General features: G+C 32.9%; 2 protein-coding genes across 2 annotated transcripts; both read right to left on the bottom strand.

Moving 5' to 3' along the window:
- Positions 1-1715: 1715 nt before the first annotated feature.
- On the bottom strand, positions 1716-2513 carry LOC9299724 (glu S.griseus protease inhibitor). Its single transcript, XM_002865368.2, has 2 exons — positions 2450-2513; positions 1716-2089 (listed from the first exon to the last, which is right to left on the bottom strand). Exons 1-2 carry the CDS (start codon positions 2466-2468, stop codon positions 1878-1880), a joined length of 231 nt encoding a protein of 76 aa, XP_002865414.1. The 5' UTR covers positions 2469-2513; the 3' UTR covers positions 1716-1877.
- An 818-nt stretch (positions 2514-3331) lies between these two features.
- Positions 3332-8626, bottom strand: LOC9301489 (MATH domain-containing protein At5g43560). Its single transcript, XM_021030956.1, has 13 exons — positions 8480-8626; positions 7769-7988; positions 7574-7685; positions 7406-7494; positions 7270-7338; positions 7066-7198; positions 6765-6923; positions 6287-6635; positions 6016-6128; positions 5621-5771; positions 5062-5522; positions 4783-4978; positions 3332-4602 (listed from the first exon to the last, which is right to left on the bottom strand). The coding sequence occupies exons 2-13, from the start codon at positions 7950-7952 to the stop codon at positions 3457-3459; spliced, it is 3162 nt and encodes a 1053-aa protein (XP_020886615.1). The 5' UTR covers positions 7953-7988; positions 8480-8626; the 3' UTR covers positions 3332-3456.
- Between the last annotated feature and the right edge of the window lie 4783 nt (positions 8627-13409).

Raw genomic sequence — 13409 nt, forward strand, 5'->3', positions numbered from 1 at the left:
TTTTTTAATCTAATGTGAAATTATATTCAAAAAAAAATTACGTTTTTACAACCAACTGCTACTTAAGTTTGAAAGAGACTATTCTTTTTCATCTGTGATTAGTTTTTATTTGTTTCTAGGATTATTTATCAATGGCTATATTTGCTTTGTAACTATTGTGATGATGGCTCTTTTTTCATTGCTTTGTTTATATTTTCAATATATAATATTTCTAAAAAGATATTTTTTTTTTTGGTAGGAATATTTCTAAAAAGATATTGTACATGCAAATACATTTTCTAAATCGTCGCTGAATAATGAAGAAATAGTGACGAAGTCAAATAATCCATCGCAAAGTCATGAATGACTAAGAGGAAGTCAAATCTTTGAAATATGTCGTCATTAATAACAAGTTTTATACATTTTCTTTTTGCAAATAGTGATGTTCTAGAATGTTTTTTTTTAAAACGTTATTTATTAAGAACCCAGTTGAGTCCATGACATTATGTTATAAAGTTTTTCTAAAGCTACAAAAAATATAAAGAAAAGGTACATCAAAATGTACAGTTACAATCGAATCAACAGCTTCAATTGACTTAATGGCTAGGTTGTTGGAGAATATTAGCCACGACCACCTCGTTTCCCACGGCCTCTGCCTCTTCCACGACCTATGGTTTGTCTATGCATCTCCTTAGCCTTTGTTCATATAGTTTAACCAGAGCCGGCTCTAAGGTTTCGGATGCCACAAGCAAATAAAAAAAAAGGGCTGTACTTTTGCATATTTATTAAAATATATTTAACAAAAAAAAAAACCAAAAAAAAAAATAAAAGATATAGTTAAGATTCGAACTGGAGTTTGTCATCTGGAAAGGAAGACCGGGACCACTACACTAAAGGAACATTTTTGAAAATAGAGGCCGAAAATTTTATATATTATTAGAGGCCGCAAGCAAATGTTTCATGGGTCTGTGTCATGGACCGGCTCTGGGTTTAACCGGCCTTTCTCCAATGATTCTTTTACCCGAAGAAGTCATAAAATCCATTGAATATCAGATTCGTTGTCTGAATCTGACAAATCTTCTTCCTCATCCCAAGAAGCCAATGAGACAAACTAATTAGAACCAAGATTATGATCAGCAGATTTAGCCCTCTCCCTCCCTGTGGAAAGTAGCATTTACAAGAGCATGAGTTGTGACTGATGATTGTGCAGTTAAGATACTCGATAGATACAAAAGTTGGTGGAAATTTTGTTGAAATTTTCTTTGTGCAGTTCTAGAATTATCTTTATTATAAAAGAATATAATTTCACATTTTCAATGTGAATTTGTTTATAAAAAGCTTTATACTGTAATTTTTTATTTACCCAAAAATCGTCTGTCCATTCGAGTTAAGGTTACATATGAATAGATATTTACTTATATTTTTAATTTTTTTATGTAACCTGAGGAGTGTTCCGCGAGGAATTAACAGTCTGACAATTGGCTATTTTAGACGACGCTCTTCACATGCAGATCGCTTTACTTCGCTTGTCTTTGGGGAGAAATCTCTAGCTCACACGAGCCCTAGCAAACAAAATCAAAGTGTAACGAACGAAGTTCGGACATATCCGAAAGAACGCTAGCCGAGGTATATATATAAACTACGAGAAAACTAGATATCAAAAGTTGACTTTAGAAAAGAGCTCAAAAGTTGACTTCAAAGTTAATTTAATTATTCCATTAATTGAATAGAACATATATAACTTTATGATCATTATAAATAAACATACAAAACTAGGTATATATATGCCACGTTTCTTTATTACAACATTCACAACAACAAGCACATCTTATATTTCACACATACATCACATATTAAGATCCATATTGATTCACACACACATATCTATAATAATTCAGTTAACCAACGACAGGGGTTCGTGTGACAATGCCATTGTCATTGACACGAACATAAACCCTATCACAAACCACAACAGTCAAAACAACTGCATTTTCAGATATAATCTCAGCCGTCACTTTCGTGTTCTCTCTATCGATGATCTCTTTTGCTTCTTCTCCTCTTCTCCCCACCAATTCAGGCCATGAAGTCTTCATCCCTTCTCCTGCAGAATCTATACATATACACAAAACATATAAATTACTACATTGTTTGTTTATAGAAAATAAAATTAAAAAACACTACATTATGATAATTCTATGATCGATTTATGACTGATTATCAACTATCATGCATGCATGCATATATACGTAGAAATAAATTACATATCAGAATCGTCTCAAAATATTTGTAAATCTTCTGCAACTTTTTAGTTAAACCATATATTTGATGTGTTAATTTTTTTGTACGGAAATTTAGGAATTCCAAAATATTCGTACTTAAAAAGAAGTGTAGTACTTATTTTATGAAATTGAAAGCCTATTTGAGTATACTAATTGTACATGCTAAAAGATAATATATATATCTATAATACCTGGGCATACTTCCGACATTTCTCTTCTCTTTTTATTTTATTTTTATCCTCTCTTTCTTCTTTGGTTGGTTATGATTTATGATTTATGAAGATTTTAAAAGAACCAAATGGCTATTTATAGAGAACTCATGTGGTGGCTATTAACTTTCTTTAAGATATGTATACATGAAAAATTGAAAACATGGAGAAAGAAAGAGGGATTCGTACGCTTTTGACCCAACGTGATATTGCTTTCAAAAAATTTCATTTATATATGTCAACATTTTCACCTACTTTAGATACACATCAGAAAATAGATAAGGCTATGTGACACACGCAAATGTGTGAACAATATGATTATATATTATAATGTTTAGTCTTTAACAAAAAATGATAATAATGTTGAATCGGGCAAGTCGTGGGTGGTTTGATTACGGTATGTAGACCGTAGGCACTCGTGAATCTAAAGCCTATATTTCTGAAATTGGTGGCCATTTTACGTAAGAAGATATTTTCCATAATTTACAAGTTTTCTTCCACAAAATCTATCTTTTATTTCATTTTTTCACAATCTATACAAGTCATAATATTTTTCGGTCATGAAGTCTTTCATCTAAAAATAGGTGTTTGCTGACGTATATATCTATGTCATATGTATATCTTCTTTCTTTTGTCGACCAAATAAAAAAAAAAACTCTTCTTGCTTTTATTTTTTTTTCATTGAATATTTTTGTGGAAACCATTTATATTTGATTAGTTCAAGTTGACTTTGTTTGTCATAGTTCTATCCACAAACGTATTCGCATTTGCATTCACACATTAAATACTAAGTGAAAATAATTAAGTTGGCTCATTTGATGATCAATTAACTTTAAAAATTGTTATTATTAAATAAAAAACCTATAGAGAAAAAAAAGATTCATTTGAAACAAAGAGGACGAAAACTCTCTTTACACAAATGTTTTTTGCTTTCCATCTTTATATAATAAACATTACAATGCAATGCCACTCCTTAAACCCAAAGCTATTCAGTGTCCGTTCGATGGCCTGAAGTCTCTATAGCCGTTGATTCCAGACAAGTTCGGGTTTGATGAATCTAAATCAAAGTAAGAGTAAGTAGCTGATGCTGATGCATCGTCTTGGTTCCTCATAGCCCGTAAAGACAAGTCCATTGCCATCTGCCATTGCGATTGTGTTTGTCCATTACCATATGGCGAAGAAGAACCAGAATGTGGCATGTATTCACCGTAAGACTGGTGAAATCCATCATCACTGTAACTCCTAGACCTGCCAGAGATCCCGAGATCAGCACCACCATGGTATGAGTACTGGTTGTTGAACTGTTGTGGTACATGGTATACACTACTGTCCATTGAACCGTGTTCGTCTTCAAGCAGATCATTGATGATATCAAGGTGAGGGAACTCATCGGTCATCTGCGCCGTTCTCCCAATCTGGACATTAGTAGGCCTGATGCTGGTAGTTACTACGGGGGTGTTGTAAGTGTTCGTTTTATGATTCCCGCTGATGGTTGTTGTTGTATCTCTGTTTGAACTCGAACCACCGGTCCACAAGAGCCCACCAGAAGAAACATCCCAAGAGCCAACATTGATAGGGAAACCAGACTGACTTGATACTGAGATAGGAGACGGATGTGAATAAGGCGGCAATGTGCTTGTTCCCGTTGATTGAGTGCTTGAGTGGGTGAAACCAGATGAACCCACTATGGCATGTTTATAGGATTGAGGATTGTAAGCTTGGCTATGTATCGGTGAACCTAAACGGCCTGTTGAGCTCATTGAACGAGCAAGGGACGCAGCCGAGGTTGTTTGAACAGCAGATATTACAGGTGCAGCTTGCTTTGGGGGGATTATAGGAGCACTCAAAGGCCTTGAGATAGAAGGTGCTGGTTGTGCAACCGGTTTTGGAGAAGCGGTTTTCTGTATATCAGCTCTAAGACCCACAGTTTGCAACTTAGTCTCACGAGATGGTGATGCTTGATCTGATGAAGGTGATCTAGCAGATGCTACTTTCCTGTTTGGAACTGCATCTACATTTGAAACAACCGTTTTCTCCGGTTTTGCTAGCACTAGAGATGGAGGATTCCAAGGAGCAGCTCTGGATGGGGAAAGTACGGCAGCAGTTTTCTCTTTCATCTGAATCACGGTGGGATCCTGCAAAATAAGATTATAGTCATTCAATGTTGATATGCATATCACTTTGGGTTGAAGGTAAACCAACACCCCTTCTGGAATTCGTTTTACGAAACCAAGAATCCAATCAAGACTTCCCTCTTTACATATATATCTTCCAATTTCCAACATTGCAACTATAAAAGTATGAGTGAACCACACCTTGCTAACAGGACTACGTTCCCCCGGGCTCTCTGGTTTTTGAATGTGGGAGATAACCGCATCAGCTTCACCAACTCTGCGTTTCTCAGAAGAATGGCTCTGATTTTTAGGGTCAGACGCAGGTCTCGAAGGTTGATCCTCTTTTTCACTGGCTAAACTGCTGGCATCAGATACTTTTCCTGGTTGTGTTTTTCCACTGCACATCACAAGGTATGTTAATAGGATGTTGAACAAACAGATAAAGTAAAGGACGCTGCAAAAAAAAAAAGGTTTACTTACTTGATATGCCACTTCTGGCTTAGGCAATTTACTACATTCCCTTTGTATGAACCATTGGCTACCCCTGATCTTATCGAGTCATTAGAACAGGTTGAAGAACTATCATCCATTGTGGACAGACCTTTTCTTTCTGCTGCAACTCCATTAGGTATACATAAGGAATTGCCTATTCCTCTGCTAGTGTCTCCTGAAGAAAGAGGATTAATCTCTGAGGCATCTATTTCCCAATGAACAGGACTACTCTCTCTATCTTCTGAATCAAGCTGAAGTATTTCAGCTGAACTATCTACTGAATCAGAAAGGTCAGAGACATCTCCAAGTGTGTCAGGTTTTTCAGCTGACGATTCTGCTTTCGCTCTCATACATTCCTCTTTCTCAATATCCCTTTCTTCTGTTTGGGTTTTCACCTTCTCTTCTTTCTTTTTTTCCTTTCCTTTGTTTTTGTTCTTTTTCTGTTTCGCCTATGAGTTCCAAACAATCAAGAATCTCCATTAGGCACCCCCAACAAGTTGGTTATGGCATTATTTATTTTGGTAGTAACAGAAGTGTAAGGAAGGACCTGTTTCTTCTTAGATTTCTTCTCTTTTTCGGATGGTCCTCTTTTGGCCTTCTGTTCGCTTTCTGCCAGCCACGCTTCCTCCTCTTCACGAATAAGTTCTTCTTGCCGTTTCCATGCAATAGCTTCTTGGTATGCAACTTCAATTTTGTTGCTGCATTTCTCAGAAAGATTGCAGTGCTATACATGAGGTACAGCTAAGAACACAAAGACACACAATACCAGAAGACCAGAAATAGAAAACAAACACTATCAGCGGTTTTAGACTAAGATCTTGACGCATGTATGAGCTTGTAAACAAAGTTTATGCTTATGATTGATTTGTATAGAAGTTTTAAAGCTAATGAAAAATTATGCCTGCTGCACCAAAAAACAGAGGAAAAATTGTGCCTAATTACCTGAAGATATGTGCAAGAACAAATATCTCCACAGTCCGTCTACCCAACTCAGTTAAACGCCTCTCATCACGCTCAATGGCTTCTCTACTGAATTCCTCTCCAGCATTCCCATCCTAGATTCGGATGGAATAATAAAAAAATTATTTATACACATAACACCAAGTCGATAAGGAGACAAGTGCTCATGTTTCAAGCATTTTTACATGGATAACAAAAAGTCAAAATGCACCACCGCACATGATAGCAAATCATGAACTTCAATTAAACTAACCTTCGTGCGGTTTTGGGGACTTTTTTCCTCTTTTGTAGGCAATGGCTCCACAGCAGCCCTCTCTAAGAGTAATAACACATCATCAACTAATGCAAACGTATCTTTGTCCACACTAACAATTGGAGCTGGCAATTCTTCAGTATCCATTAGTCTCGGCCTAGTTTTCTTGTTCTTAATTTGGCCTTCAAGAGCCTTCAACCCAGTATACAAGGAATCCATCACCAAAGTAGATGTAACTTCCTTCTCAATGAAGAATTGTTTTACAACTATTTTTAGAATCACATCCATTTTCTCTCGGGACATTCGACGCCTTGAATTTTGGTCCAACCCCATCCAGAAAGCACAGAAGCTGCACCAAGGAATAACAATCACTTCCTTATATAGTGGCCTACACTAGCTTGGGATCAATCCCGGCCTCGACAGCTATTTGTGATTACATATCTGGAATCAGGAGGAGATGAGTGTAAATGTGAAATACCTTTTCCATTTTGCCTTGTCCTCTATCAACCTACCAAGCTTGCTTCTTTTCTCTTCCACAAACCGCCAGCAAATTTGCTCTACATTTGTCAAATACACCCGAACAAGTTCCTCCCTATACTTATAATGAAGGCAGCGAAAAGGTCGGTCCACCCTCTCTCTGCAAGAATCAATTTACAGAATTATCCACAATGCAACAAAAAAAATAAAATAAAACTATGGTGTGTATATGGTCAGAAAAGTTTTTAAACACGTGTGGACTGACACATGATGACTTTAGGTAAACTTAATTTTGCATTTACCTGATCACCTGGACTTGAGCCTTAATTGTAAGACAATCATAATCATCTATGAACCCTTCCTTTAATTTAGGTGACTCAATAAACTTTTTCCATCCCCAATCATGTTCTTTTTTCCAAAACCGGTGTAACGTATCTGCAAGAAAACCCCGTTCAGTTTGACTGCGTAAACAGGATATAAAGAAAGTAAAAGATGCAAAAGGTAACCTGAATGCTTTGATTTCTTTGGATCTTTATTCGACACAGCTATAGTAAACTGAGCAAAATGACTCCAGCCTGTCAAAACCTAAATGATAAGGTTTCCGGTTCGAGAGTGTGAAGCTAAATGGAAAACAATACTCACCTGGAAGAAGTTTTTCATGGTGTGCAACACAGAGAAACAAAGAGAGATGGTTGCAAACATCACACCCTTGTGGATAAATTAATATATACCTACCACAAGAGGAATATAGAACATTTTAGCATGAATAAGGAAAAGCACGCAACAAGGTTTATTATTATGTCATTTTACCATTTGTAGCCCCCAACTTCAAAAACATCGCCACGGAGCTCCCGTTTGTTAATTTCTGAAAATTTCTCAATCGTCCAAGTATTTTTCCCAAATAGTTCAGATGGTTTTGATCCTAGGAATACAAAAATATCAAACATTTTGAAGAATGAGGAGACTCGGCTTGTTTCGTACAAAGTAAACATTGCAAACACATACCAAAATCGTCGTCATCATCATCGATGTCCCAATACGGTGGCGATGTTGAAGGAGTTCCATTCTCAACTTGATCAGACGACCGCCATTCCGCTAGTACTTCTTCTGATTGACTTCTTTGTCCATTTGAATTCTCATCCACTGATGATCTTCCTGCTCCACAATCTTCATTAGTACTCTCAGACATTCCCTTGAATCTTCTTCTACCTCTCTCTCTTTCAAACTAACCAAAATTATGATTCAGCATAATAAATTAGTTCCTAAATTCGACACAATCATCATCGAATACATCGACGAACAAGCTCGAATATATTTTCCCGATTTACGAATTATCAAAACCAAGAATTATAGAAAAACTGTTTTAAATCAAATCTAAATCACAGTCACAGCTCAAAGACATAATATTCTAAATCAATCACTCAATTCATGACTCAAATCAATACACCAAAAACCTCAAATCAGATAAGAATTGAGAATAAACCCTAAAAAAAAACAATATTAGAAACTAGAAGAAACAAAAATGCAAGAGAACCAAAATTATTCGATTCAATCAATTGAATTACACAGAATTTACGAATAAAAACATCGATAAATATCAGAAGAAATCAGCGATCGGAGAACCAAAAAAAAACGGCACCAAATTGAAATCGGAAAAACTAAAGAAAGAAAGATTGAAGGAGAGGTGTAAACGACGCCGTGTAGATCGAAGCAAACCTGGAGATGGTTGAAGAAAAAGCTTCAAAATCGTTAGAATGAGATTTTAATGGAAGCTCGCTCTCTTCAAGATTCTAGAGAGAACAAAAAAAAAAAAGAGACGGAAGAGAGAGAAATGGAGAGGTCGTAAGGAAGAAGAAAAACACAGCGAAACAGAGAGAACAAAAATTAACCTTAATTAAATTAGTTTATTAGTTAGTTTCATGACAAATATTGATATATATATATATATATATATATAACGTTCATGTTTTTATTTCTGGTCTGTGTTTTTACATTTTGTATTGCAAGAGAAAGAGATGAAATCAAAATGGTAATAAGAAAACCGTTAAGTATGTCTTTTCTTTTCATTTATTATTTTAATCTATATTTTCATATTGGTGGACGTTTTCATTTAAACCAAACGAAAGATATATTAAATTTTTATTTAAATAGAATAGTTTATACATATATAAAAAAAAAAATCCACACGAAATTATTTTATATATTAAAAGTATCTAGAAATAAACAAACAAGATATTACCGTTCAACTAACGAAAAAATAATTGCTATTTAAAAAAAATATACGTAAATTAAACAGGAAATTATTTGTGTAAATCATACATTTTACTTAAACAATAATTTATGTAATTAAAAGTATATAACGGAATAAACAAACAAATTTATGTAAATCATACATTTTACTTAAACAATAATTTCCTGTAATAATTACTTAAACAATAATTAATGTAAATTATACGTTTTACTTGAGAAAAAGCAATGGTTACCTTATTGAAAAATTATATATGTAAATCATACAAGAAAATATTTTATATATTAAAAGTATTTAATGAAATCAATGAACGAGATATTAACGTTTTACTTAAAACAAAGTTTACATTTTGGAAATATCCACATAAATCAAGCGGAAAAATTATTTTTTATATTAAAAGTATCTAACGGAATAAACAAACGAGATTCATGTTTTACTTAAGAAAAACAGTAATTATCTTTTAAAAACTTCCACGTAAACCATGCGGAGAAATATTTTATACTAAAATATCTAACGGGAGAAACGAACAAGGTATTAACGTTTCACTTAAGAAAAAACAACTGTTACATTTTTAAAAAATCTTAATAAATCAAGCGGAAAGTTATTTTCTATTTCAAAAGTATCTTACATAATAAACAAACGAGATTCAGGTTTTACTTAGGAAAAAAAAATTGTTATCTTTTAAAAACATTCCACGTAAATCATGCGGAGAAATATTTTATATACTAAAAGTATCTAACGGAATAAACAAACAAGGTATTAACATTTCACTTAAGAAAAATAATTGTTATCTGTTTGAATAATCTATATAAATCAAACGGGAATAAATTTCAAAAGTATCTAACAGAATAAACAAACGAGATTCACGTTTTACTTAAGAAAAAACAATCGTTACTTTTTCAAAAATTTCACGTAAATCATACGGAAAATTATTATATACATTAAAAGTTGGGCTGCCTGTATGTGGCATCCTATACTATAGTCGCTCAACTATAATCACCATGTACTATTGACTTCTACCCAATTCACCCTATACTAATTAAAAACTTCCCAATTCGACCTAAGCTTTTAATTTCTACTTATTTCATTAAATTCAATCAACCCAGTTAATTGCTAAGTTTTTCCCAATTCGATTTGGGCTTTAAAACAAAAATCAAAAACCTCTTACTCAAAAAGAAGGTTTCAATTCGGGTTATAAGATTCAATTCGGGTTATGATTTTTAAACTCGATTTAGTATAATCGCGGTACAGTAATCACGATTTTATAATTTTAATGGGTTGATTGAATTTAATGAAATAAGTAAAAATTAAAAGCTTAGGTCGAATTGAGAAGTTTTTAATTAGTATAGGGTGAATTGGGTAGAGGTCAATAGTACAGGGTGATTCTAGTTGATCGACTATAGTATAGGATGCCACCTATAGGCAGCCCTTAAAAGTTTCTAACGAAATAAACGAACGAGATGTTAATGCTTCACTTTAGAAAAACAATTGTTACTTTTTAAAATAATATTACATAAATCAAAGAAGAAATTATTTTCTATTTTAAAAGTATCTAACGGAGTAAACAAACGAGATTCACGATTTACTTAAGAAAAAATCAATCGTTGAAAGAACAATTGTGAATAGGAAAATAATTAGATATTGGGAAAATTCTCAAAAAAACCCCAACTATTTATTATTTGCTAGAAAAAACCTGAACTTTTTTCGTTGTCGGAAAAAAACCTAATCTAATTTAACGCTGATAAAACAAACACGAACTATTTTTTTTTTCTAATTTCTTCTCGTCTCTGTTACAACCGTTACCACCGTCGTTGAATCCGTTACTATTTTTCGAAAAATTCCTTAAAAAACGTAAGTTATTTAATTTTGCCACAAAAATACCATAAATATTTTTTTGTTGCTAGAAAAATACACAGATCAACATTTTTCTACTCCTTTTTTTATTTCATTAACAATGTAAGGTGGTTAGACCTCATAATCTTATGTGTTCTTTTGAACCTCATACAAGTTCTCACTACTATTAGATTAGTCGATTTTTCAATTTTCCAATTAGAACAAAACTCACAATTACATTAATTAGTTGATTCTCCAATTTCCTAACTAGACCAAAAAACACAATTAGATTAGTCATTTTTTTTAGCGTTGAGTTGATTTGATTAAGCTAGCTTTAGCTTCAATTTTGGTGGATTTTGCTTGATTTGAGTATTTTTTTTCGATTTATGTTAGAGAATTTTTAAAGATCTACTAAGGTTTTTGGAGTTCTTATGAAATTTAGAGTTCCATTGTTGATGATGTCCCAAAATTTGTAAAGTCTAAATAGATCAAAAAAACAAATCTAATTGAGAAATTTGAAAATCGACTAATCTAATTGTATATTTTTGTTCTTAAATTTAATTGTCCTAAATAATAGTGAAAACTGAAAACTTGTCAGTTGTATGAGGTTCAAGAGAACACATAAAATTATTAGCTTTCATCACCTTACATTGTTGATGGAAGACAAAAAGAGAAGAAAAATATTGATATGTGTATTTTTTTAGCAACGAACAAATAATTCGGGTTGTTTTCTGGCAAAATTAAATAACTTAGGTTTTTTTCAAGAATATTCCCAAAAAATAGTAACGACGTCGACGACTGCGTTAACATCCGTAACGGAGACGAGAGAAAATTGGAAAAAAAAAAGTTCGTGTTTGTCAGCAGTAAATTAGTTTGGATTTTTTTCCGGCAACGAAAAAAGTTTAGGTTTTTTTCTAACAAATATTAAATAGTTGGGGTTTTTTTTGGGAATTTTCCCTTTAGATATTTAAAAAATAACTGATACAAAAAATATATAGGAAATTAGATATGTCAATTAATTATGAATCGCATCTAAGTTTAGCTATTGTTGTTTTTAAAAGTTACATTTTTTCTAACGTCTATTACATCATTATTAGATATATTTGATTTAATCCTAATATGATGATATTAAATTACATGCAGTATATTCATGTATGTTATTCAACTACCTGGAGATTAGAGGTATCTTTATATCAAGGTAATGTGCTTTTCAATTTTAGTGCTCTTTAACTTAGCTACACACACTAACTAATATATTTAAATATGTATATAAGGGAAAAATCAAATTTTCTTTTTTAGTTTAAGTATATAAAGGCATAGTCGCTTGAAATTGAAGATATCAAAGTTAAAATTGGATTATTATAGACTTTTAAAACTAAAAAATTGAAAATTGAAATATATATGTTGACACATGTAAAATTCTTATATCTATTTTTACAGATATTACAATTTACTGACTATTCCATCCATATATTAAACATAAATTTTTTGTTTTTTTTTTTAACGTCTGGATTTATTATTTATTGCAAATTATGAGAACTGTTACATAGACGATTCTACAACGGACAATTCCTTCCGACCCTTATTAGATCCACGACAGACGACACCTTCCTCACCTTCTTCTTCATACTCACCTCCTTCACCTCCTTCTTTATGCTCTTGATGGACACTTCCCTCTCTGCGGAGAATCTTGGCGAACGGCTATAATTGTACATCGCTGGAGATCTCCAGCACACTTGCCTCCAATAATCTGCAAATTTATTAATAAATCGCAGTATTTGGGACTCGAACCCCAGACCTCTGGGTGTAGAATCATTAATTAACCTTTGTTTAACCAATGGGCCAAGGGGACTTCCACAGGAAAGCTTTATTTGCACCGTACTTCTTCCACATGTTACACTCTTTTTATAACTCTTACAAAGTAGCTTCCAAAATCCCAAAGTCGAAGATCATCGTTCTAGCTTTTAGAAAGTGTGGATTGGCTGGCCCTCAGAAAATACTATCTTCAAATAAAATTGCAAGTGAGATTTAGAATAAACCATATTATTTAAAGTTTGATCTGACATAAAGCAGAAAACTTATTAACAATTAAAACATTTGTTAGCTAATCGATTAGATTTCAATATGCGTTAAAAATATTTTTTCGCACCACAAACTTTTGAAAGAGATAAAATTTTACCTCTTGTCAAAAATATTCTTTTTTTTGGTAGGCGTTGTCAAAAATATTCTTATAAACAACAAATTTTTGTTTTATATGGATAGAATAGTCAATAAATTGTGACATACGTTAGAAAACATATAAGAATTTTACATGTATCAACATATATATTTCAGTTTCTAGTTTTAAAGTCCATAATGATCCAATTTTAACTTTGTTATCTTCAAATCCAAGCGACTATGACTTTATTTACTTTTTTTATTTTTTAACATCTGGATTTATTATTTATTGCAAATTATGAGAACTGTTACATAGACGATTCTACAACGGACAATTCCTTCCGACCCTTATTAGATCCACGACAGACGACATCTTTTTCACCTTCTTCTTCATACTCACCTCCTTCA

Source organism: Arabidopsis lyrata (genome assembly GCF_000004255.2).
Source record: "Arabidopsis lyrata subsp. lyrata unplaced genomic scaffold ARALYscaffold_8, whole genome shotgun sequence".
NCBI lineage: Eukaryota > Viridiplantae > Streptophyta > Magnoliopsida > Brassicales > Brassicaceae > Arabidopsis > Arabidopsis lyrata.